Source organism: Stenella coeruleoalba (assembly GCF_951394435.1).
Source record: "Stenella coeruleoalba genome assembly, chromosome: 4".
Classification (NCBI taxonomy): domain Eukaryota; kingdom Metazoa; phylum Chordata; class Mammalia; order Artiodactyla; family Delphinidae; genus Stenella; species Stenella coeruleoalba.
In genome coordinates this window covers 42147963-42175794 of record NC_137149.1, presented here as the reverse complement: position 1 = coordinate 42175794, position 27832 = coordinate 42147963, and the positions used below count along the sequence as shown (strand labels likewise).

Sequence of the window (27832 nt, the reverse complement as noted above, 5' to 3'; positions counted from 1 at the left end):
GGATAGATGGGTTTGGAAACAAACTGTTAATATTTTATCCAGATATAATAAATTATATGAATTTTAAAAAATTGAACTCAAAATGGTAGTTTATTTATTTTTTCACTAATGATCACTTCAAAACTGTTTTTGGAAAACTTGCATTTGTAACTTAAAGTTTGAGTAGCATTTACTTACAGGTTTGTCCTTGATAGTAGGGCTGGAAACACACAGATAGAGTTTTCCATCTTCTTCAATACAAGCATCAATTAGTGCCTGAACTGAGCTCTCTTCTTGAAAGAGAAGGAATGCATAGCCTGTATTAACCATAAGAATGAGGCAATATGTCAAGGTAAGTGATTTTACCCCAAATTTCAGTATCGTTTAGAAAATACATGCCTTTGAAAAAGATGAAAAACCTATAAAGTAGGACTACATTATACTTTCTCTAGGAGAACATAATATCCTATGGAATACACACAAAAAGAGATACTCAGTAAAATAACTAGCTACTTTATATAGAGCACTTACTATCCGATACTGTGATAAGAGCTTTATGTGAATTATTTACATTTAATTATTTGTGAATTATTTCATTTAATTATTTCATTTAATTCTCACAAGTCTATGAAACATTATGTGAATTATTTCACATAATGTGAATTATTTATGTGAATTATTTCATTTAATTCTCACAAGTCTATGAAACATTATTCCCAATTTACAGAAGAAAACCCTGAGGTGAATTATTTCATTTAATTCTCACAAGTCTATGAAACATTATTCCCAATTTACAGAAGAAAACCCTGAGGTGTCAGGTGGTTAAACTACTTGCCCAAAGTCAGTCACATAAGTAGTTGGTTGATTAATTTCAAACCTAGATCAGCTCTAAGGTCTCCTATGATACTGTCTTCTTAAAGACTGTGGCAGGATTAACCAGTTGAGCTTAGCAGGAGTTGAAGTTTCCTTCAAATGCCCTCAGGGTAAGACAAGTTCTAGAGCATACTTTTGGACAGGTGGAAAACAGCACATGTGGAAAGGCCCAGGAATTTCCATAAGTAGAGGGAAAATTCCACAATCATCCTGACAACTTCCAAACGATACTAAGAAAACTCCCTTAGGGAGGTTGGAATGAAACAGGTTCCAGGCTTCCCTGGTGGCGCAGTGGTTAAGAATCCACCTGCCAAAGCAGGGAATGTGGGTTCAAGCCCCGGTCTGGGATGATCCCACATGCCACAGAGCAACTAAGCCCAGGTGCCACAACTACTGAGCCTTCGCTCTAGAGCCTGCGAGCCACAACTACTGAGCCCATTTGCTGCAACTACTGAAGCCTGTGAGCCTAGAGCCTGAGCTCTGAAACAAGAGAAGCTACTGCAATGAGAAGCATGCACACCACAACGAAGAGAAGCCCCCGCTCACCACAACTAGAGAAAGCCCGCGCGCAGCAATGAAGACCTAACAACAAAGACCCAATGCAGCCATAAATAAATAAATAAATAAATTCATTTAAACCAAGAAACAGGTTTCTTAAGGATAGGTCAGACTTTTATTTTATTTTATTTTTTACATCTTTATTGGATTATAATCGCTTTACAATGTTGTGTTAGTTTCTGCTGTACAACAAAGTGAGTCAGCTATATGTATACATATATCCTCTCCCTCTTGAGCTTCCCTCCCACCCTCCCTATCCCACCCCTCTAGGTGGTCACAAAGCACTGAGCTGATCTCCCTGTGCTATAAAGCAACTTCCCACTAGCTATCTATTTTACACACAGTAGTGCATGTATGTCAGTGCTACTCTCTCAATTCATCCCAGCCTTCCCTTCCCCCTCTGCGTCCACAAGTCCGTCTCAAGGTGGATGAGCAGTAGAACACTTTTTGTCAAACAGCCTGGAGACTATGTTTGCACTTGGGATCCAAGTTCTTGCTTAGATTCCTGTACCTTTTGAAAATATGCCCCTCCTCCTTTCCTTGTGACAAGCAATTGTCAATTTTTAATCAAATATGATGTATCTAGTAGGCAGAACAGAGTTCATTATAAAAAGAAGGCATCGAAATTTACATTACAAGTTTACTGTTATGTGATTAATTCCCAGCAGCAGATGACTATAAATGACCTAACAATACCCCTTTTCCTTGACAAGATTTCTATGCACAAAACCTAGAGCACTGAAATCTAGTCCTAATGTGAAGATGTCTTCAATCAGGCCAACCATGTCTGTGCCATTAAACAATGGGAAGTAAGAGGTCATGTTTTACTAGGAATTCAAAAAACACAGCTTATTGCCAACAATGGCTTTTAGTGCCACAAAGGTCTGATGTGACACACACACAAAGTACTTCATTTTAATAAAATTACAATACCTGATTTCATAAATAAGCCATAAAGCCAACCTACACAAATAGAAACTTCCAAAGGTATGATTATGCAAGATTAAAACCACATCTTAGAACTTTTTAATTGCTAGAAACAATTTAAATAGGCTTGAAAAAATAAAAAAAAAAAGACTGGTTTTCTTTATGCGAAGGATTTAATTTTGATACAAGCTAAGGTTTTTTTATTTTAAATTTTTTTTTTATTTTTTGGCTATACCACATGGCATGTGGGATCTTAGTTCCCCAACCAGGGATCAAACCCATGCCCCCTGCATTGGAAGCGCCGAGGCTTAACCACTGGACCACTAGGGGAGTTCCCAAGCTAAGGTTTTGAGAGCTGTAATTGTTTTGTAATAATTGAGGGGATATAAGACTGATTTACTAAAATAGTATTTTAAAGTCAATATTTTTAATGTTATGTTTTTATGATGTTAATTTCTGATATTAATATTTTAATACTGCTTAATAATTTTTGATTATTATGGAAAAAATGTATCACAAAAATTAATTAAGCAACATGGCAGGTAAATTATGATCTAGCTAAGGCAAGCCGTTAAACATTAAAATACTCGTACCAAAAATACCATCTAATAGTTCTTTAGAATTTATTAGCACAAGCTAATGTTTACATAGGGTGAATCTTATTCACTGCAAAGGACAGGTATGTATAAGTGTGGCTCAGTATCCAATGTCTCAAATCATTATCTTAATTACAAGGTAGCTTTGTCAACTGAATGCTTCTACACAGTGTTTTCCAAACCATGGAAAATGATGAATTACATCAATGACAAAAATGCTTGAAAGCACAAGGTTTAGGAACATTGGTCTTTGGCAATGAGTACAACTATAATGTACCAAAATAGTATAATTTGCCACTGCTAATATTTTTTGTTGTTTTTTTTCTTGTTTTCAGTTTGAGAAAATAAACTAACAACTACCACAAAAACCACAATAACAATGCAACAGCAACAAAGACAGCAACTATTCTGTTTCATGAAATTAGTGCCAACCTACCTTTCTTACATTTCTGCCCATGCAGAAAATGTGTATCTGTCTTGACAAAAACTAATTCTAATACCTTTCTAAAATTATATTTCAACTCCTGCCTGGAACTCTATTGAACAACTTTTTAATCTATCTAAATTGCACAGTATCTTTTAGATTTAGTTCAAAATTTCTCAATGAAGCTTTCCCCCACCTACTTCAGGTCAAAGGATAAACTATCCTACAGTATTTATAGTTGTATATATCATTTATTAGGCAACTATCAACCCATGAATTACTGAGAATACAAAGATGAGTAAAGACACAGTCTGAGAGATTAATGGAAGAATCTGACATTAATAAAATAAAAGCATATTTATAAAATTGTAAAACTGTAATATTGCAACTGTGAGGAGTGCTCTGAAAGGGCACAGTTCTAGAAGGGCCTACAATAGGAGGATTTGACCTCATTAGGTGGGTCCTTAACAGTTTCCCACCAGCAACAGATATTTAAGCTGAGAAAAGTAGGAGATATACAGATGAAGAGGCAGGGAAAGCCTTCAGGTCAAGAGAACAACAAACATAAAAGTCCTGAGGCAGGAGAGAGCAAGGCCAGTTTGCAGAGCTAGAAAGAAACAAGAAGCAATACTGGGAGAAGGAATGGGATGGGGAGGGCTGGCAGGGAGAATGCATTTTTGCCTTTATCCTAACAATAAGAGAAACCACTGATGGGTTTTAAGCTGGAAGCAAGGAGTAGCACCATCAGATTGTTTTCACAGATATTACTCTAGCTATGCTGTGGGAGAAAAACTGGAGATAGCCAGAAATGTGGACAGACTAGTCATACACCTGAAATAGTCCAGACAAGGGATGATGGTAATTTAGTCAGGAACATTAGAAACCAACAGGCATTTTTATTGAACACTCAGTAAAATAACTGTATAAAAGGACAAGATCATAACACTGAACAACAGATTAAAACTAAGCTAAGAAATGAACATCTACATCAATATGGAGCTAATTTTCTCTCTACACCAAGGATTCAGGACCTCCAGGTCCAGTAAGTTCCAAAATCATGTGAAAATTTAGAGTATATGGAAACAGGTCCATATCTCTAACTAGACTCTCATGGAGGTCTGGGATCTAGAATCTCTGGTTCAAAGGATTCTGTAAGTATAACATCTAAAGGTATTAAAAAAAAAAATCACCACATTATTCCATTTCTCTAAGGAACTACATAAACCACTAATGGAAGTTCTATAATTCTCAATGACAAAAAGTAGAGACGGCTCATATAATTTATCACCAGAATTCCTTAGCTAGTTTTTGTATGCCAATAACTCTTAACATGTTTCCTTTCCTGGAGCCAGAATCAGATTATTCAATAGATCTACTGGAGTCTTTTTTCCAGGCTTGAAAATCCACTCAGCCATGAGAATAGTGTGTTTTTTCATTTCTAAAATTACATTTCAATAATATTCAAAGTAAAGTCTTAGTCTTTCAACCTCCCCTTTCTTTTATTCACTTCAGAGAATGTGCCATTAGCAATCTGACTGACTGGATTCATGTTCACTTCTCTCCCCTTGCCTCCCCTCCCCACTCGGGCGGGTGAGGTGATCCTTCCTGTTCCCACTGACTGTAGCATTGTTTTGCTCAAATGAATGTTTGCTCAATTTGTGATTCTTGTCCTCTAGTGACCAGTCACAGTAGTATCCTGGCAATATGTAAGTAACACAACTAGGCATCCTCTGCACATTTTGTCTCTTTATGTAGTTGAGTTTTTTTCTGACCATTCATTTTCTTCTCTATCTGAATTCATCAACAGAGTATATACTGCTCTCTTGTTATCTGCTATTATCTGGAACACTTATGTATATCTTGCAATACTTAAAATAGTCATAGGTTTATATTTTATTCTCACTTCACACATTTCTTAATTTCACTGATCAGAGAAACTTTATTATATGTCTGTACCCAAGTTACTTAGAATGATACTTTAGGCAGAGAAAATTAGCTCTCATATAACTTATTCCCTAGCAAATATTAACAAAAAAATCTCTTACCTTTTGGTGGAAAATAGGACTTGCTTTCTGCTTTATGAGGCCAATCTACTACCAAAGGCCCAAATCTTCTGAAGCTAGCAGTTATTTCATCTTAAAAAAGTACAATAATATGCATTAGGAATCAGTTTTAATGATTCATTCTAAAAAACTCCTATATTTTATACGTTATTTAAAGATTTAAAAATTTAAAGTACCAAATAGCCTAAGATAAACTAGAATATAAATACTAGAAACATGTCTAATATCCTCACTAAAATGATACATAAATCTTAATAGCTATTTTAATCAAAATAGTTTTTAAGTAGCACATTGGCTAGAATAATCAATTCAGTGTGACTTCTAAAATTTTATATACTAATGTATGGACACTAATGGATTTATAGTATAGCAAATCATAAATATCACTGGCTTGAAAAACATGCCAACATTATATCAAGTTAAAGATCCATAAAGAGATCCATTACTGCTTGATAAAGTAAAATATTATAGGAAAAAAGGGCTGCTGAAACAAGACATGTAAAGCTATAATATTTCTAAAATATACTAGGGTCTGATACATGCCAGGCAGTTTCACTGAAAGACATACAGGTCACATCCAATGACATGTTCTAGGTTATTTTATCCCATGGAAACTTTATTATACTGATTAATACATAGAATAAGTTTGTGGATATTTGAATCACAACTGAAAAAATTCCCAAAATGTAGCAATATATTCTCTATTAGTAAGTTGTGAATGACAGTGGCAGATTTCCCACAGCTTTGCAAATATTAGTTTCTGTATTTTTAATCTTGAATTATTTTTCTTGTTATTATTACACATGATAATTTTTACATATGCTTATTAGTCTTTGTATAACCTAAATTTCCTGTTTATGTACTGTTTTCATTATTTGCTTGGGTTTTATAGCCTCTTTTCTTATGTGTTTCTAAAAGCACATTTATACTTAAAGAAATTGAATTTTTAACTGTCATGCATTACAGGTAAAGTTTTGTGGTTGGTTACCTTTAATTCACTGTGTGTGTGTGTGCGTGCGTGCATGCATGTGTGTGTGCATGCATGCATGTTATAGTCATACAAAAAGTTTTAAATAAATATACAAAAAAGTTTAATGTATTCAAATATGTTCTATATTTAAAAACATAAGTGGGAGATGAACTAGATGAAAATCTTATTTACAAAAAATTCTCACAATAATAATATGCATAAGATATAAACTAAAGAAACAAACTTAAAAAAGTTATTTGTTCAATTATCTTTATATCTCAACAGGTGACAAAATATTTAAACAGAGATGGATATCCATTTTAACTGAAAATCTCTAGAGGTAAAAAAAACTCCATATCCCCATTCACATTATATTTCAGGTTTGTTTTTTTTATATGCCAAATCATCATTTTACCTTCATCAATATCTGGAGGAAGACCACCAACAAAAACTTTTCGAGAGAAACGTTCTATTCGCTCTCCATTTTGATGAGCTGAGTAACATGTGGGTGAATTTAAAACACCAACTTGATCATTATGACCATCATCCAGCAAGCCATCATCTATTGGAAAGAGGGAAGAACGACCTAAAATATAAGAACAAATATAACTTGAATCTCGGATCTAAGAAAATGATAAATTAAAGTCAGGCATAAAAAGAGCAACAACAAATTCAAAGGCTTAAAATTGAAGGCGACATAGGCATAAAAAAATTAAGGAATATTCAGAGAGTTTAAAGGTTTAATTACCTAGATTCAAGAGAGAAGTTGTCTGAGGAATGACTTAGAAATAAACATGGTCATATGACAACAATTACATCACAAACAAACACTAAATCACTTCAATTTCTTATGGAAAGCAGCAAGAATCTGATGTATGGGGATGGGTAGACTGGATGTGTAACCTTTTAGAAGAAAGGTTTTAGGAGAAACCTTTTAGAAATTGGTGGCAGAAAGAAATGGCACAGACTAAACAGATAAGAAGACATTAAAAACCACTTGCAGACTACAGTAAGTAAGGACAAAAGCACCAAGTAATACTTGCATATAAGACCTTGAATTAATTTACTGCATGTGTAAATATGCACATATTTACATACATATGTGTAAATATGTGCTTCTGCACATATGCAAAACAGAAAAAGGCACCCCCTCTAGGACTTCAGTCCCCATCTGAGCCCACCCTCATATGGGCACAGCCTGTATAATCCTCTGCAGCAATCCTGATGCTAGACTCTGTGGCCTGCATACAGTTGGGGTTGAGGTGAGAAGGAAGGGGCTACATGTCTGTGAACTATAGCTAGCTAGATGTTAGAAATAAGAATTTTAATTTTATAAGACCAAAATCAGGGAGAAAGATCATATTTGGTATAGGAAACAAATTATTCTGCAGATTCAAATTCAGTTTAAGTAAGATGTTCTGAAAGATACCCACATTCACTGAGTAACTCTGGATATTTAGCTTTCCCAATACCTTTGCTATCAGGAATAAGGACCAATGAGAAAAAAACGTCAATATTCTTTGTGATCAATGGAAAGAAAGCTCTTCAAAATGAAACTATTTTCCTTAAAATGAACCTCATCAAGAGCCATCAAAAGTAATATTAATTATGAATAACTGGTTCAACTTTCTATGGTTGGACTTTAAGTAAATAATTGTATATTTTAAAAGGAATAAGATGAGGTAGAGAAACAACATGCACATTAACTAGTTTTTGATTAAAATGGCAAATCCAAATTTTATACTTATTTCAGACATGGCAATACTTAAGTATAAATATCGAATGCAGTGACAAAGAAAATCACTACATAAGCAATGTCACACAAGTGACCCAAAATGACTTAAAATTTTTTCTTAACTATAATATTGTAAGAATATTCATTATATATTAATGAATTATTCTATATTTCTAATTATAATAAATACTACAGTTAGTAAAATAACTATCAAAATCTATAATCTATATGTCTAAAATCTATTAACCAAAGTTCAGCTGAATGAAGGATGTAATGGAAAGGCTAGGAATATGTCACATACTGGCCATACTAACAAGAATCTTCATTGTTGGAAAATCATGACCACTCTCCTTCTAGAAGCCATAAAAGTTATAGAGTTAAATACTTGTTTAAAAGAGGAGTTAACTAAATATATATCACCAACAAAAATATTTTTTACCTTTCCAATTATCCTCCCCTATAACCCAAATCAACATGGCAATAAAAGGAGAACCAGTTAATAATTATGTTTTCCATGTACTTTAAACATACTTTCTAAGAATGATCCATGAAAATGACTGGCAGTAAAGGTAAAATTATATGTGTTGAGAAAAGTAGAGTTTGATCATAAAGTGATTTGGACTAAAATATTTACAACAGTTTTCAACCAAAATTAAATTACCTTTCTCCTTTTTTGCTCTGAAACTAGGCTATATTTTCAGGTTTTACACCTCAAAAGAATGAAATTGACTGATAATGAAATCACAATATAAAATCTGTGGGGTGTAGCAAGAGCTACTTCCTTAGAGGAAAATTTTCATACTTACAGGGAATTTTATAGTTTTAAATGCATATTAGAAAATAAGAAATACTTAAATAATCCTAGTTTCTGCCACAAAGAGATAGAAAAATAATAAATTAAATACAAAAAGAGTAGCATCAAGGAAATGAAAAAAGTAAAATCAATGACACAGAAAACTAACATTAAAAAAAGAGTCAATAAAGGCAAAAGTTGGCTCTCTGAACACTTAAAAAATCGATATACTTCTCAGTAAAGTTCATCAAGTTCATGAATAAAAAAGAAAACTAAAATTACCAGGAGAGGAAAAGAAAACATTTGTACAAAATTAGTCAATTTATAGCTTAAAGCTGAGCATGGTTCTTTGATATCAATGTATATCTATACTTTTATGTACTGATTGTTGTTTTAAAAATAAAAGCAAACACAAAACAAACTATTATTATTAAGAATGAATCCTCAAGATCCTAGCAGCCACTCTACTGGGTTAAATAACCCACCAGTGTGATGGTATGATTTTTATTTCATATGCAAGGATTAAAAAAACTATCAAAACAACAAAAGTAGGTCCAGGACTGATCTCTCTCAGGCACCATCTGTTTAATCAGACAGAATCACTATCACACATGTTTCTCCAAAGAACTGAGACAGGAGCTATAAGGTACATTTGTTACTTAAAAGCATTTTGCCCCAATAATAGGTTTGTCCTTTTCTCACAGAGAATGAATAAGGTATTTAATTTAAACAACCAATTAAAACCTAGTACCCTGTATGTCTTTGTAAATTAATGTCTAGACATAATATATTTACTTTATAATTAAGTTCACTAAAATTCTGTTTCTTTTAAAAATTGCTATGTCTGGGTATAAGTGTAGAGTAGGTAAGTCAGTCTCTTTGAGGAGGAGGGATTAGCAATTTTTTTCGGTAAAGGGCCAGATGGTAAATATTTTAGACTTTGTAGGCCATACATTTCTCTGTTGCAACTACTCAACTGTCATCACTGTAGCTCCAAAGCAACCAGACAAAAAGTAACTGAATGGGCATGACTGTGTTGTAATGAAACTTTGTTTAAAAAACCAGAAGCCTTGGCTTGTGGGTTATGCTTTGTTGACCCTGTCTTATAGTATTACCCTGGCTTCTTTTTGGTCATGCTTTGAAGATTTCGTCCATTCTCTGACAGTTATCATAATAATTAACATACAGAAATCTGTTGCATTTCTACACACTAATAAATTATCAGAAAAGGGAAAGCAAGAAAACACCCCACCTACAATCACATCAAAAAGAATAAAATACCTAGGAATAAACTTAAGGAGGTGAAAGACCTATATTCTAAAAACTATGAGGCACTGATGAAAGAAATTGAAGATGACACAAATAAGTGGAAAAATATACTGTGTTCATAGAAGAATTAATATTGTTAAAATTTCCATACTACTCAAAGCAATTTACAGATTCAATGCAATCTCTATTAAGATACCAATGGCATTTTTCACACAACTAGAACAAATAATCCTAAAATTTGTATAGAACCATAAAAACAAAAACAAAAACAAAAACCTTGAATAGCCAAAGCAATCTTGAGAAAGAAGAACAAAGCTGGAGGTATTAGGCTCCCTAATTTTAAGCTATACTAAAAAGCTAGACTAATCAAAACAGTATGGTAGTGACATAGAAACAGACACATAGATCAAGGGAACAGAACAGAGAGACCAGAAATAAATCCTCGCTTATATGGTCAATTAATCTATATGACAAAGAAGGCAAGAATATACAATGGGAAAATACAGTCCCTTCAATAAATGGTGCTGGGAAAACTGAACAGCTACATGCAAAAGAATGAAACTGAACTACTTTCTCACACCATATACAAAAATAAACTCAAAATGGATTAAAGACTTAAATGTAAGACCTAAAACTCCTAGAAGAAAACATAGGCAGTAAGCTCTTTGACACTGGTCTTAGCAATACTTTTTTTGAATATGTCTCCTTAGGCAAGGATAACAAAAGCAAAAATAAACAAATGGGACTACATCAAACTGTAAAAACCTTTGCACAGTGAAGGAAATCATCAACAAAATGAAAAGGCAATCAACTAAATGGGAGACGTATTTGTAAATGATATATTCAATAAGGGGTTGATATCCAAAATATATAAGGAACTCATTCAATTCGATTATCAACAATAACAACAACAACAAAAATAAGCAGAGGACTTGAATAGACATTTTTCCAAGGAAGACATACAGATGGTTAACAGATACACAAAAATCTACTTGGCATCACTAATCATCAGGGAAATGCAAATCAAAACCACAATGAGATACCAACTCACACCTGTCAGAATGGCTGTTATCAAAAAAGACAAGAAACAACAAGTGCTGGCGTGGATGTGGAGAAAAGGCAACACTCATGCAGTGTTGGTGGGAACAAAAACTTATGCAGGCACTATGGGAAACAGTACAGAGATTTCCTCAAAAAATTAAAAATAGAGCTGCCATCTAGCAATAATACTTCTGGGTATTATCTGAAGAAAATGAAAATACTAATTCGAAAAGATACATGTACCCCTATGTTTACTGCAGCATTATTTACAATAGACAATATATGAAAGCAACCTAAGTGTCCATCAATAGATGAATGGATAAAGAAGATGTGGTATATATATGCCATGGAATATTACTCAGTCGAAAAAAAAAAGGAATGAAATCTTGCAATTTGCAATAACATGGATGACCTAGAAGGTATTATGTTAAATGAAATAAGTCAAAGATAGATACTGTATGACTTCACTTATATATGTAATCTAAAAAATAACACAAATGAATAAACAGAACAAAACAGAACCAGATTCATAGATACAGAGAATAAACTGGAGGTTTCCAGAGGGGAATAAATGAAATAGAAATAGTTGTAAAAGGGATTAAGAGGTATAAACTTTCAGTTGTAAAACAAGTAAGTCACAGAGATGCAATGTACAGCATAGAGAATAAAGTTAATAATACTGTAATAACTTTGTATGGTGACAGATGGTTACTAGACTTATCATGGTGATCATTTTGTAATGCACACAAATACTGAATTACTATATTGTACATCTGAAACTAGTATAATATTGTATGCAAATTATAATTCAATAAAAAATGTGAAAAAAGTATTTATCAAAGATGAAAATTTTCAGCCTTGATGTCATCATAAAAGGGTTTGGTAGTGGTGATATTAGGGAGTATACACTTAGTCTGGCTATTTCACAAGACTGTTAAAAAAGAGTCAAATGAGTTCAAATTAAATCTAATCATAGAAAATCCCAGGTCAATTTTTAAGCAATACTTTAAGTATAATGTATTATTAATAATTCCTTATTCATTATAGCACATGAATATGAATGGCTACATATACAGTATGAATAAATCTAACCTCTCTAATTAAACCTCCATATTTTCATTCTCTTTAAAAAGTATTTCTCTTATCTTCTCATTCCATATATAATCTACTAAAATCTACTAACTAAAGCTTTGCTTGTCTGCTAGAAAAGATTGCTTTGTGGTGTTTAGTACCACTAACTAAAATACTGGAGGTTCTTTATTTCTGTTATTTTAAAAAATATTCTATATATTTTTACTCCTTCTGGAGTAGAGCAGCCCTTTAATCCTTTATTAAAGGGAAGATTGCAATAATAGAAATATTTTAGATTGAGAGATAGAGTTTAAGTTACATTTCACACCTCCCTTCACAACCTACCACCCTACTCCAAGCTCAGACGAGTATGTTCACTCTCAGAATGGAATAAACATTGAACAGACAATAAATACAATAGATGTGAGAGTCTTTCTCCTTTCTAATCCTGGCCCCCAGGCAGCACTGAAGTAGAACTCTTTATGGCTCCCACAGTACAGAAATACATAGGAGTTGGGGCAGGACACAAATGAAAAGCAGGGAAAAAAAACTTTGCTTTTTCTTACTTTCAGTATAATTAAATTTTGATTATTCCTAAGGTATATTTCATATATTAATATCTGTAGCCAGTTTGATTTAAAGTTCTTATGTTGACATTATTAAAGATATTAAAATATATAAATTCATTTTGGTAGTAATTTGGTTTTACTGCAGTCAAGCGGGAAATCTTTTAAATGAAAATAGCCACTCTGTGCCTGAGCTTAAAGGTGAGTCAAAGGTGACAAAAGAAGAAAAAATAGTTCTTCCTAAACTAGATTATAAAGTCAACATGCCTTGAGAAAATAATACTGTCCACCCACCACTGCACTGGTAAAGAACAATGTCTTATTTTTTGGCAAAAATTATATCAACTCAGTGTGACACATCCCACATCAACAGATCTGATGTGTATGAGATTTCTTTTTAGAAAAGAAAAATGACTAAATAAATGAATAAATGTACTTCCTTTGATGGACCAAATCTAAAACATGAAACCCATAAAAGGGGTCCTTGGTAGTTAAAAGGTTATTGATGTGATACTGATATAACATCTAGCATAGGAAGAGGAAAAAATGAGTAGAAAATAGGAAGAGAGCCAGGCTACTTCTAGTTCTTTCTGAGTCATTCCTTTGGTATGCGGTTTTTTTTTTTTTTAATGTTTTATTACTTAGTGTGTTAAAGTACTTTCAAACTCAAAATCTCTCAATAGTTATTTCTAATGGATAAACTTTAAAAAAAATTTTATTGAAGTATAGTTGATTTACAATGTTAATTTCTGCTGTACAGCAAAGTGACTCAGTTATATATAATATATTATATATATATTCTTTTTTATATTATGATTTATCACGGGATATTTTCATCTGACCATCAAATCCAAAATTGTAAAAGGTCCTATATTCACAGAGGACCAACTAAAATAATTACTAATGCCATGTAATTTGGTTCTATATTCACAGAGGACCAACTAAAATAATTACTAATGCCATGTAATTTGAGAGGAAAATTCAGTTGCTACCCCCCCAAACTAAGCCATATAAATGTGACAACTGTCAGTTCTGTCCTATAGAAGGCTTCTACCAAAAGCCTTAAAACCATCTGAGGGGCTTTCCTGGTGGCACAGTGGTTGAGAGTCCACCTGCCGATGCAGGGGACACGGGTTCATGCCCCGGTCTGGGAAGATCCCACATGCCGCAGAGTGGCTGGGCCCGTGAGCCATGGCCGCTGAGTCTGCGCGTCTGGGGCCTGTGCTCCGCAACGGGAGAGGCCACAACGGTGAGAGAGGTCCGCGTACCACAAAAAACAAAAAACAAACAAACAAAAAACCATGTGAGATCTTTCTTCCAATGCTGGGAGGCAGTTATGATGTAGAGGATATCTTTACGGCTCCCAGAGGACAGAAATATATATGAGTAGTAGCAAGTTCCTATCTAAAAGGAGAAATTTTTGCTTTTTCTTGATATTATAGTCACAGTCTACAATTATTATTATTTTTTTTTGTGTGAAGTTACTTTTGCTTCATCTCTCCCATCATCACATCTACCTTTCTCCCCATCAATTTCTGCACATGAAAAAGAAAAGCAAAGTTTAAGCCATGGAAAATGTCAGCTGCTTTCCTACGAAGCTGAATAGCACAGTATCATATAGTCCTGGCCTTTTCCTTAAGATAACAAGAACCCAGAGGGGAAGACTTTTGTGGGAGAGAAAAAGAATGTGTGTGTGTGTATGGGGTTAGAGACAGGGAGAGAGAAACTATTATATTCTTAGAAGACACAGAGAAATATTAGCAACATGATTTCTATATATCAGTGTTAACAGTAATCTGTTTGGTATTTGTCATTTTCAACTGGGTCAAACATAAAACAAACTAGAGTTGTAAATTACATATCATAGATAAGACAATCAGTTACAGATTGAGAGAGCATGTCACCTTCACTAGTATTTATTAAACAAATCTCTTAAAAAAACTATAAACAGCAGGTTTATTTTAAAAGATACACAAATAAATTTAAAAACAGTTAAAATCTGGACAGCTTAAAATGGAAAAGTTTATTAAATAACCATATTAGTATGAAAATGTACTTTAAAGGTTAAGATATTTAGGATTCAAAACTTTGACAAGTGCGCAAATCAAAATACAATTTTTTCTGTGAGTTTCCAGACATTGCATAATAAATCTGGGATAATTAATTATAACATTGATCAGTAAAACCCAATTAGAAAGAGTTATACCATAGCAAACAGAAATGAATTACCTCGTCTTCGCCCATAACTCCTTGCTGCATGTAAACAAAGGACAAATTGTAAAATGTCAGAACTAAAAATAAGCCCACATATACAAAAGCTACGTGGGCATCTGGAAATTAGTGCTATTTTGTCTTAAGAGCTACCACAATGTCATCACATAACATCAGCATGGTGTTTTAATATTTACAATGCACTCATATATGTATCATCTGAACTGTATAAAAACTGTGAAATTAACAGGAAAAATATAATTTATTCTCATTTGTGTTAAAATTCATGAATAAGTATTTGTTTCATCTAATCAGGATAAGAATATGTAACACTTTATGGTTAAATAGCATCTCAAATAATTTTCCCAACGAATGGAAATAACATGAATTAAATCCTTGTTTTTCTACTTATTATAGTGATATAGCATATACTGTCCAACTAGTAATTCAGATCTAAATCACTTTATACCAAGCCCTGCATGGAAAAAGTAAATGGAAGACACAGAAGAATGAAAATATATAACAACATTAAATTCATTCTCTGAAGCCTGTAGAGTTTAGATAGAATGTAAAGAAATAAATCCATGTTCAAACTTGCTTAGCTGAAAATGATTAATGATGTACTATAGCTAATAATGCTTTCAATCTTTTTGGTACAATTTATAACAGCTAACTAAGCGCTTATGTCTCTACATCTGGAGTAAGAGGGATTTAGATACAAATTATTATTAGTATCATTGAAGAATAGTACGTGTGTTAAATATTGTAAAACTATAAAGCAGAAAGCATTTCAACCTATGTTATTAGCAGTTTACATAATTCCTCATGGATAAAAAATACAGCAATTTATTTTTCATAAGAAAGTACCAGCTTGATAAAATTTGCAACTTGTTTTTAAATAACTCATTCCCCCAAATCTGAGTATACAATGAGTATTTCCACTCTGGAATTAACAGTAAACCAAAAATGACTGTCAAAATCAAGATCTTAATTTATGTTCATGGATATTTTTAGGCCTGGGAAAAATCTGATATTGAAAAATTTCCAATCAAAATATATATTAAAAGTTGTCAGAAATGTAGTTTCTCCAAAGGTATAAAACTTAAAGATCAAAGGAAAACATTTCATGTCATTAAATACATTCTATTATAGAGATTTTACCAAATTCAACAAAAAATTTATACTAATAAGGCTTTAATATAAAGAAGTGTGCCTACAAGGTTAGGATACAGCAGTAGTTTCCCTATAATAAAAAGGAGGAAAATCAAACTTGAAAACTCTTAATCATTTATACTTCAAGAAATAAGTCAATAAATATTAGTCTTTTATATAAAGTAACCCTGCCATTCTACTGTCTTTAGTTATATAATCTGTTGCAGACTTAAACCTGTCCATGACGTCCAGTTACCTCAAAGCCTGGCAGATTTACCTGACCTGTATACTAGTTTATACATAGCTTACCTCTGTGTGTGTTTCTGTATATATAATCTGTATATATATAGATTATATATAGCTTACCTGACCTATATATTAGTTTAGGATGAGGGTAGGGGTGGAACCAGCATTTAGAATTTTGTTGTGTAGGTCTTCTAAAAGTTATATAGGCCTTAAGGAAAACAGGGTTTCAAAGAGATGGAAGTCAACTATGGAAAATCAGACAATAGGAATAATAAAAGGAGCTATCAAGAACAGGCTATAGAAGAATGAATCCCCTGAAGTCTTACTAGTTGTATTAAGCATGGAAATGGTCAATAGCCCCAAAACACTTCACAGCATGTCTTAGGAGCTGGGCTTCCTGCTTATCCTTAGGCCTGGTCTAATGGCATTAATCCAATATAAATTTGCTTTGGGGAATTTCATTCATAGCTGTAAAGGGTCAAACATTTATAAAGCAAATGAAACTGTTTTAATCAAATTTAAAGTCAAATTATGAATTATGATGAAATAATAATGTGTAACGTAATTCATGATCTATTGAGAAAATTAACGACATCATAACCAGTTTATGCTTCTTAGCTGAGGCTACTCAATATTAAAATAGTGAAAATATGCACAAACACAACATCTTAGGTTTCATGTCAGTCCTAGGTTTGAACACATTATTTAGAAAATTTCTCCAACTATCTCATACCTGAGGAATTTTAGAATCCTGTAAAGAGCTATTCACTTATTTTTTGGACAACTCTCAGATTCCAAGTCTTTACATTACCAAAAATAGAACTGACTGCAGATGAAGCTAAACCATGTGAAACGTTTCCTCTTCCCTGTCACGGAAATAACCAATCTGCAACCACCACGCTAAGCAGTGGTATGTGTACTCACTTTTTCTACCGATATTTCTATGTGAATTTCAGGGATATGTCCCACTGCAACTGAATCAGAATTATCAGAAGTCCTCAGTGAGAAAGAAAAATCATTAAATGTCTAGTATTCATTATGTTTTAATTAAAAGAGACTTCTTAAAACAATATGTTCCTCCCAAACTCATTTAGAATATGATTTAGAAAAAAAGCAAATAATTTGTTGTATAAAACACTGTATTTATAATATTAGATTTCAGTTACATAAATTTATAAAGCCTTAGAAAAAGTGAGGAATTGTCTATTTAACATACATGTGTAAATATATATATATTATGCATGTGTGTTAAAATATGTATTATACACACACACACACATATATATATTTCTTTGTTTTAAATGAAGGTAATAAGAACGATGTGAGAAAAGCCTGAAGACCTTTCTTATACAAGGAACTTTACATTTTGGTCCTGGATTACCAATGATCTTATTTAGATTCTAACCCACAGCTACTAAAAAAGAAACAGGATAATTCTAACATTCTCCTTAGGACCTTTGTGCCCTTATATATTGACTCTTAGCTATAGTTTGTGGTACCTGAATTACTGCAGCTGGAGGAAGGGATAGGTAAACATACCAAATCAGCTGGAAATATTTAAAGGTTAAAGTTCTCTTGGTGTGAAACTAATGACATTCTTATTTTTTGCTCTAAAAAAGCCAAAACCAGGGAGAGAAATATGACTCCCAAATCATAATCCTTTTCAATATCCAAAATAAATCTGCTGCTATCTACTTTACTTCCATCAGCATAAAAAAATGAACTGATTGCATACTCAAGTTTCCTATTTTCATAACTTAATACACTTAAAACAATTTCATTACTGAGTAAATTTTCTTAATGAAAAGATACACATAACTTCCTCCCAAAGTAGAGCAAGCTCTTGATTACAAACATGGCTGTATGTGGCTAATCACGACAAATTTGAATTTCAAACCAGTTTGCTAATGCCACCCCTTCCCCATACTTCTCTATCTGTTCTCCTTTTGAAAAATCATATGTACTAATAAAAATGTAAGCTATTTTCCTTGGGAGACATGTGAAGGGAGTACAGTAATTCCTACAGTAATAGAAACAAATACTCAAATACATCATTTTGTATTGCTCCTTACTTCTATGGAAAACAAGGTGTTTTTCAAAATTTTGTATTTTGTTTTTTACTACTGATAATTAAAAGTATAAGATTTATACACTTAGAAACATTAAAGCCGTCATTCTAACATCAGAGAGTAAATCCTTTGGTTTTTAGACAATCTACCCATTCCTATATAATGTGACTTCCCTAAAGTACTTCTGGATGTTAAATTTGGACTCTTCTACAAAATTTGAATTATTCAATAGTGGCAGTGTCCACTAGTCAATTCAGCTGGATGTCTAATTGAATTGAGGAACATGGTCTGTTCAGAAATAGGAGCCTATTTGCAGTTACGTTTCTATGGCATTTTTTATTGTTAAAATTAAAAAAAAATCTAATATAACAATTTCATGAGACATACAGGTGTGGGATTATAACTTTTTCTATATCTGAGTAAACAGAGGCTCAGAGTTAAAGGATGTGCCGGGGTAGTTCATAGATTTACTGGTTTTGACCAACTTCCTGACCTTTATTCCAGTCCCTGTTTATCCCTTATAGGAATATTTACATGTTTAGCCATAATGCTAATTAATTAGAAAGGTAGAATCACAAAATCTTTACAATGTTTGCCTCATCTTCATAACAACTATATTCATATTTATGTATTATTTTTTAATGGACTCAATCAAGCCTAGCACCACTGTAACATCATAGATTTCTGCCAGTTCTGTATTTTCTAAGGAACGTTCTTAAGCTGTAATAGTCATGTGTTTATTTTAATGTGTATTTGTGCACCATCAAAAATCATCTTAGGTACCACAAGGGGCAAGTGTACCACACTGTAGAAAACACTGCTTGAGAAGTCATTTTACTTTTATTGACTCAAATTTTGTCCCTAAATAGCTTCTTCCAAATGGTTCTAGTTTGGCTTTTTGAAATAACATAAAACAAGCCTTCTTTGTCCACTATACATAACATTCTTCAGTTGAAAATATCAGTTTTGTCTTCTCTTAATTTTATATTCTCCAAACAGATCCAACTCCATCTATTCACAGGACATGACTTTTACTCTTTCAAAGTCATTTTTATCACTGTTCATCACCCATTGCCACAACAAACTTTGACTTTCAGTAACTAAATACTGAATACTGTTCTAAATACTGTACATGAATGAATTCACTCACTTCTCACACAATCCCCCTGAGGCAGGCAGCATGCTGCCTCTCTTTTACACATGAGGACTCCTGAGTCAAAGGGAAGCTGCCCAAGGTCACACAGCTAGAAATAGCAAACTTGGGTATAAACCCAGATAGTCTGGCTCCAGAGTCTGTGATGCTAACCACTACGAACTACTGCTAAACCACCACACAAAAGAAATACTGATGTATAATTTATTACCAATATTGATTTTCAAAGTCTGTAATATTAGCTATGCTTGTTGGTTAAGTAATACAACTTACTTAATCAATTGCCTAATAGTGAGTGAAATCTGTAACAAACTAAAAAGAGCAACAATTTAAAAAGCAGGTCTATGTGCCGAGATGCTATAATTTCTTTAATCAGTCAATCATATTTAATAATAATTTAGTATAGGCAGAGGTTTGGTATTAACATCACTTAATTCTCACTTCTTCAATAACCTTGATGTCTACAAAAATTATCGAAATCTTTAATGTTCAAATACTTTCTTACCCTATAAATATACCCAATTTTCCACTCTTGCTTTCCCTCTTAACCAATGATCCCAAGTGAGTGTCTTTTTTTTCTCTTTGGATCAAATTGTTTCTACTGGCCGAAACACCTTGATGTCCTAGTTTCATTATAATTTTTCTCCCCTAGTCCCTTGCCAGAAGAAGTTCAGAATTTCCAGGATGGTTTACTGTACTGAGTATGTACTATAGCCCTAAAATGGCATTCTGTGAAAAATGCTCACATAATGAAAAAACAGATTTGTCCACAGATGCAACTCTTGCCTGCCTTAATTTTATATTCTCCAAACAGATCCAATTTCTTCATCTATTCACAGGACATGATTTTTACTCTTTCAAAGTCATTTTGAAAATATGACTTTGAAAATATATATTTAATAAAATATGCTTTCGTCTACTATGTTATAAAACACTTTCAACCTAACACCTAGATTATTTATAAAGGCTTTAGACAACTGAAAAAGTCAATTCGTTTAACAATTAGTGCAACCAAAAAGTATAAGCTGTAAAAATAGTGTGGCTACTAAGCTCTGCTCACACAGAACCAACACGTTCTACTGTGATTACGATATACTTCTGAATCATCCTAGTTTAACTATGTATTCAGCAGTCTAAGAACATCTGTGAATGATCTAACAAATTATCTCATACAGTACTTTCCTTCAGATGGATTTTAACAGAATACGTGAAACATATGCAAATTCAAATTTTTCAAGTAAATTGCTTTCTTTAGAAGTTAAAATAGAAATGTGAATGATCTTTATTTACCACATAGACTGTTCCAACAGAAAAGACTTTAAGGAACTCAGGATCAATATATTAAAAATTTATCGTTACCTAAAGCTATCATTATTTTATAAATCAAGCCCTGAGAGTAATAAAGATTATGATCTATTTTGTGTTTTGTAAACTCAATTTCAACAGTCTAATTTTTAGTCACAGATTTAGAGTTCAGAGACCAGCTACTTAAATGATATGTTTTTTTAATTCCAGGGTAGAAAAAAAGAAGTCCTGGAATGTAATTTCTAGTGCCTTTCTGGTCAAAGTCTATGGAAACACCAAAATTCCCTAACTTCATAAATGTGGACTACTAGACCGCTGTAAGGTCTAGCCTGAACATGGCCTCAGCCTAGAGTGCAGTCTGGCCCCATTGTTAATACCTTGACAATTCTACCTCTAACCATCTTTGAAGATCCTTACTAATAGTTAATCCAGTGCTTAGACTAGGCTGGCATGTGGTGGGTGACTCAATACAGAAGGGTCAAATGTTGAATGAATCAATTTAGCACCTCACTTAACACTTTGCGTCTTCAATTTTTCTCTCATTCCAAAATCCTATCTACCCTGACAATCTCCTAGGTAGCCTAGACTTTATTCCTATCTTTTCATCTTTTCTTAATATTAGTTTTTACTTAACACTAGAGTTCACATGGTCTAGCTTTACACTGGCTGTTTTTTCAGCCTTTGTTTTTCAATTTCATTGCCATGTTTTTTCAACAAAGCTTTAGCTGAAAAAGAAGTGCCAAGCCATTCTAGTAATTAATTATGTATTTTAAAGGAAGTCCTATGCTATCTTTACCATTCCTTCTTCATCCTACTTCCCTCTCCTCAGACCCGCCCTCTGATTTAAAAATACCTTTGTAAAGGATATTTTAATCCTGCATGTCTACTCCCACAGTCATGGATGTGCTAGGTACCGTGACTCTGAATGCAATGTTTGCCCCACAGAAAGAAAACAACTTTAATGAAAGTTTATTCTTTTCCACCAGAATAAAATTCACTGTGTAAACTTTCTAGCTAGAATAAATTAAGTTGGTGTGACTCCCATAATTATAGAATCACCAGTATATCCCTTAGGTGAACATAAACACAAGTACTATAATAAGTAACAAGCTCTATGCACTTTGCAAATATTATCTCATTTAATTTTCATAATGAACCTTTAGACCGTTACTTCCATTTCACAGATGGGAGACTAAGGCTCACGGAAGTTACTTGACCAAGTTAATACAATAAACTGGAAAGCCGATATTCAAACTCAGGACTATCTCCAAAGCCATGATCATTGAATTAAATCATACTGTCACAAATACACTTTAATGACTGCTTTGCCAGTGAGAATACACTCAAACTCCTAATTCTGCTTTCTGTACAGGAAGAGTTGTAGCTTTATTTTTATACTGAATACTTATAAAATGATTAACTTGTGTATATGGGGAAGGTTTAGAGAAACATGTATTCATTCATCTTTTTTTATATAAATCAATTGGAAACATAAAATGTTGTTATAAAACTTACCATTTAACATCAACAGATTGTCAGTTCCTGGATGTGGATAGCTCAATCGACCTTTAAAAAGACAGGAAAGGGAAGTTTGAAGATTATGGAACTGTTCGAAAAGCAAAAAAATGGAAGGGGAGTAAGGAGGAGAAATTTATTGAGCACAGTACAGTTCTTAAGGAATAAAAAATTAATGTTTAGCTCAAATTGTATTAACTAAAACTGTCTTTGAAAATTGAAAACAAAAAGAAACAGTTAACTTTAGTTCTTAGAATATAAGAGCACAATGTGATTTGGGAGCAATGCTTATAGAATAAAGCCTATTTGTTTTTTTTTTAATGTGAAAATGATGTAGGTATCCTAGTCTTTTAAACTTAATATAGGATGTGAAATTTAAAAAAATTTTTTCAAATCTGTTTGTAATTTCTGCTAAAGATCTCTTTTCCCAAAAATGATATTTGAAGGAAAGAAACTTACATTCTTAAATAAAAAAACAAAATATCATAATAAAAAATAAGCCCCCCAAACTTATCACAACTTGCTATTGAATTCAATATGATTTTATCAGTTTCATTTAAAAAAAGAAGTTTAGGGCTTCCCTGGTGGCGCAGTGGTTGAGAGTCCGCCTGCCGATGCAGGGGACGCGAGTTCGTGCCCCGGTCCGGGAAGATCCCACATGCCACAGAGCGGCTGGGCCCGTGAGCCATGGTCGCTGAGCCTGCGCGTCCGGAGCCTGTGCTCCGCAACGGAAGAGGCCACTACAGTGAGAGGCCCACGTACCGCAAAACAAAACAAAAAAATCTTAAATGCTTTATTACAAATGATATTGGAAATTTAACTTGTTCAAAGTTTATAAATGTCATAAAAATATTAAAAATGAAAATATTAAAGCTGAAGAGCATAGTACTTCTTTTGAGTCATCCTTCATTAGAAGTTTTGCATTTACTAAAATGCAGACGGGACAGTAGCACTACATACTGCTGTGGAAGAGAAAAAAGGTATGCATGAACAAACTGTGGTTTATCCAGCAGTTTTACATCATAACACTTATTTGATTAAATGCCAATAGTGAGAATGATTATTGTTTGTAGTCCATTAAAATACAGGATTTTCCTCTAATGCCTGAATCTCTGATAGTCTATTAGAAAGGTACATTAAAATCCACTTAGAAAACTTCTAAAAATTAAATATCTGTGAGATTGCATTTCAGCAACGTTTAGCACAGCCCTTTAAAAAGACAATATGATAGTGTGTAATGCACTGACACCAGGGCGGGGGGACCAATAAATATCTGAATGGATTTGACATGATTAGTAAGGAGTAGAGATTAACTGCATCTACCCTTACCACTTCAGCAAGTACTTTATACGCTAAGCGTCCTTTCCAAAATATCCCATGCAAAACAGATATTTTCTATTGGCTTTTAATTATGAAGCTAAAGAATTTGATTATCTCCAGTACAAGAGCCAAGTGGCAAAGATAAGCTAATTTTGACATTCAAATAGATAGCTATGTGTGTGTCTGTATATATGTATATATATATATATATACACACACACATACACTTATGCATACACACACACTTCATCTGAGCTCTAATTTAACTACACATTTTGTTTTCAGACTCAACACAGTTAAAGTAAATGTTTCTGTCCTTCAAAGGACAATTTACCACCTCTCATTTACTCCTAAGTTTCATGCAGCATGATATTAGTTAACTAAATGACCTCTTAAATAAAGCTGCCATACTCTAAAAAAGCTTATTGTTGTGATACTTTAGTATGGAGTAAGAAATAGAAGAGTATGCACAAAAGGCACAAGACAGAAAGAATTAGGAAGCAGAGCTTTCTTAAACTGGATTTCAACAGCACGTACTTTGTCTGAAGGATCACAGTTTATTTTGGAAATATGCTATTTCTAAACATCTTGTTGCAGCTGACCAAATTTACAGAACAACTTAAAGTCATGAAAAAAATCACTGTTATTTCTTACTTGAGATTGAAAATCAAAATCCCTACAAAAGTGGCAACCTGTATTGCTCTGATCAGTGTAACAAGTTCATTAAGTCTTGTATACTGATAGTGCAGGATGCTGAGGATACACATATGAGTGAGATACAGTCTCTGCTTATGATGTGGTAGGAGAGACAGACACAAATATGCAATTTCAATAAACTCTGCCAAGTGTGAAGAGTTATGTACAGTATGCTATATAAAAAAACACAAAGGAGTACTTAACCAAGCCCAGGGATTCAAGTAAGACTTCCAAGAAAAGTAAATTAAGCAAAGCCTTAAGACTAGTTCCACTTCAAAATACACTCAACTTTCAATTGCCACGTAATTATCTTCTAAAAGGTTCACTGTTCACTTTATTTGTCCCAAGACACAGGTAACAAGATATTTTCATTACTAATAGTTTTTTGACTTCTGGTCTCTAAATGGACTTAAAAGGCACACCTTATGTGGAAAGTTCAAAAGACAGATATCTATTTGCAAATGGATATACATCTGTAAATACGTTCTAAAATACAATTCTCCAAAGAAGAAAATCTCTCAATATAACTAATGAAATATTCAAAAATGAAATAAGCAAATTTAGACTGTTTTAAAATTACCCAAGTACTTTTCCTCTACTGCAGTGAAATACTAATACATCTTTACAAGTCAACTTTCACAGCTGTATTTTACATGGGATAGTATTAAAATTACTTTAATTAAGAACCTGCCAATTGGTAGTAATAACTAACACTGGAGAGCTTATTATGTGCCAGGAGCTTTTCTAAGTTCTTTACAACCAATTATGTAACCCTCATAATAATCCTGTGAGTTAGGTACTATTATCTTCCCACTTGAAGGTAAACTTTGCCATAAGAGGTTAAATAGTTTGCCCAAGGTTACCCCACTGGCAGGTGGCACTGGCAGAATTCGAATCAGGCAGATTAGCTCCATACTTAGTCACTATCTTATAATGACTTCCTAGCTAATAAAATAACCTGGAGAAAAGTATGCATGGTTGGTTGTAGGGTAAATTCATCCATTAAAAATATTCACAGAATAATTATGTAGCATAATAGCTAACTTATACTTTAATATAGAAAAGAAAAATAGAAAAAAGCCACATTGCTATAAAACCAATTTCTCCCTATTATCTAAGGGCCTGTGGCACAGACCGGTAGTTGTAGACTAACACCTGTTTCTGTCGATACTAGGACACCCAAATGGACAGACACAGGGCTGCCCAGAGTAAAAAAGTAAATTTCCCAGCCTTTCTTGTAGTTAAGTATGCCCATGTGTCTAAGATGTGGCCAACAGGATGTAAAACAAAATTGGTAAGTGAAGTTTCTGGAAGGTATCCTTAAAAGGGAACATCTTCTCCCTTTCTTTTACCTTTTCTCCTGCTTGTCGGAATGAATGCAGAAGCAACGGCTCAACTGAATCAGCCATCTTAGATCATGAGGCAGAAGCTGGGTGTGAAGGATAGCAGAACAACAAGACAGAAGGACCCTAGATCCATGAAAATCACAGTACTGCTTCTAGGAGTGTTATGTATGTAAAAGAAAAAAACTTCTATGTTGTTTAAGCTGCTTATGAGTTTTCTGTCATACCAGAAGAAACTAACCTTACAAATAAAGTCCTCTAGTAATGAGTTTGGGCAAATTGAATTTTAGGTAACTGGGTTATTATTTATTATTGTGAAAATATGATAAAGTATAATAATTTAATGGTGGTTTTAACATATCTATAAGTAATCGGTATATACTACGTCTTGGTACTTTTTCTTTTACATTAAAATACTATAAAATTTAAAATAAACAATTTTGAAAAATATATATTTATTCTTAGGTGTCAGTGAATAACTAGAGGACCTACAGTCTCAAAAATTGTCTTATTAGTCTATTATGATTTTAATATACATAATACATATATAAAAAAACAATTCATGTTAGCCATTTCAGATGCATATTAGAGCATCAAAAAACACTGAGAAATATGACAACTGCATACAACTTACCAATTATAAAGACAAATTACCAGTTACTAAAATTTTAACAAAGCAGTATTTAAAGACCTTCATTCAATAAGTTAAGCCAATATTAGACTATTCACATATATACATTTATTGATATATATCAACATATGAGTTCTTTCTCTAAACTACTTACTACCAATAAAAAGAACTTACCAAATAGTGATAAAATTATAACATTTCTTATTTCACTTTTTCCTTGGATTTAAACATTCTTTTAAGTTACAGATATATGAATTGGAAAGGATAAAATGAAGCAATCACTTCCTCAACATCTCTTAATGTTTGTGTATTCTCAAATTTAAAGCCTCTAGTTAACAAGAAAATGTCCATTTGATGAAGTATCATCTTATTTCCTTTCCCAGATACCATACTCTCTTGGTTTTCCTCTATCAGCAGCCACTCCTGAAGTCTGCTTTGCTATGTCCTCTTCCTCTTTTCAACCTTTAAATGCTAAAGCCCCAACGTTCACTCCTTGGACTTCCCTTTCTACGCTGCCTCTCTATGTGATATTATCTACTACCAAAACTTCATATGTCATCTCCAAGCAGATGACTGCAACTGCAACTCTCTACCTCAACTCCATATTTCCGCAGATCAGTATATAGCACTTTTTTCCATTAGTTTGCTCATCCCAAAACCTTGGGTTACCTTTTCTCCTCACTGTCTAATCTGTGTATAAATCTGTCAACTGTTCTATTATCAACATACAGATCAACCTGATTGCTCTTCACCAGCTCCTTCACTGTCTCCCTGGCCCAAGCCATCCCCATCTCTTCAGACTGCCAGAATAACCTGTCTAGTCTCCATTCAGCAGTCTGTGTGATCCTTTTAAAACGTAAGTCAGCTCATGTTGTTTTATTGCTTAAAACCCTCCCACACTTAGAATAAATATCTGGCCCCTCATGCTCTACCATTCTAACCACATTGGCTTCTGCTATTACGTAAACATACTAGGCATATTCCCATTTCAGGATCCGTATTATTTCCTCTCCTTTCTGTTTGAAATGCACTTGCCTAGATATGACAAAAGCTTGCACCTCTCACTTCACTTAGGTCTTTAAGAGATGCCATCACAGACCATCCTGTCTAAAACAGCAGCTTCTTTCTTTCTCTATTCCCTTGACACTATATTTCTTCCTTCGTAGCACTGATTCCTGTTGTCTCTATCCTTCATTCAAACAGATGCATAAGGGCAGGACTTTGTCTTTTTTTGTCTTTTTTATTCCCTACTCTAGCATCTAAAACAGAGCTTAGTACATAAGAGACTCAAATATTTATTAAATGGATGAATGAAATAGCTCATTC

General features: G+C 33.3%; 1 protein-coding gene across 6 annotated transcripts in view; it reads right to left on the bottom strand.

Moving 5' to 3' along the window:
* The window catches only part of CPEB2 (cytoplasmic polyadenylation element binding protein 2), a 63806-nt gene that overhangs the window by 9828 nt on the left and 26146 nt on the right, over window positions 1-27832 (bottom strand). For 3 of the 6 annotated variants that reach the window (XM_079920219.1, XM_079920222.1, XM_079920224.1), the window contains 5 exons: window positions 22517-22567; window positions 15095-15118; window positions 6806-6976; window positions 5403-5492; window positions 178-296 (listed from right to left, as the gene is read on the bottom strand). In XM_079920219.1, coding sequence (XP_079776345.1) covers window positions 178-296; window positions 5403-5492; window positions 6806-6976; window positions 15095-15118; window positions 22517-22567 — 455 coding nt within the window. The remainder of the gene's footprint in view (window positions 1-177; window positions 297-5402; window positions 5493-6805; window positions 6977-15094; window positions 15119-22516; window positions 22568-27832) is intronic. The other 3 variants (XM_079920220.1, XM_079920223.1, XM_079920221.1) reach the window with 2 other exon arrangements.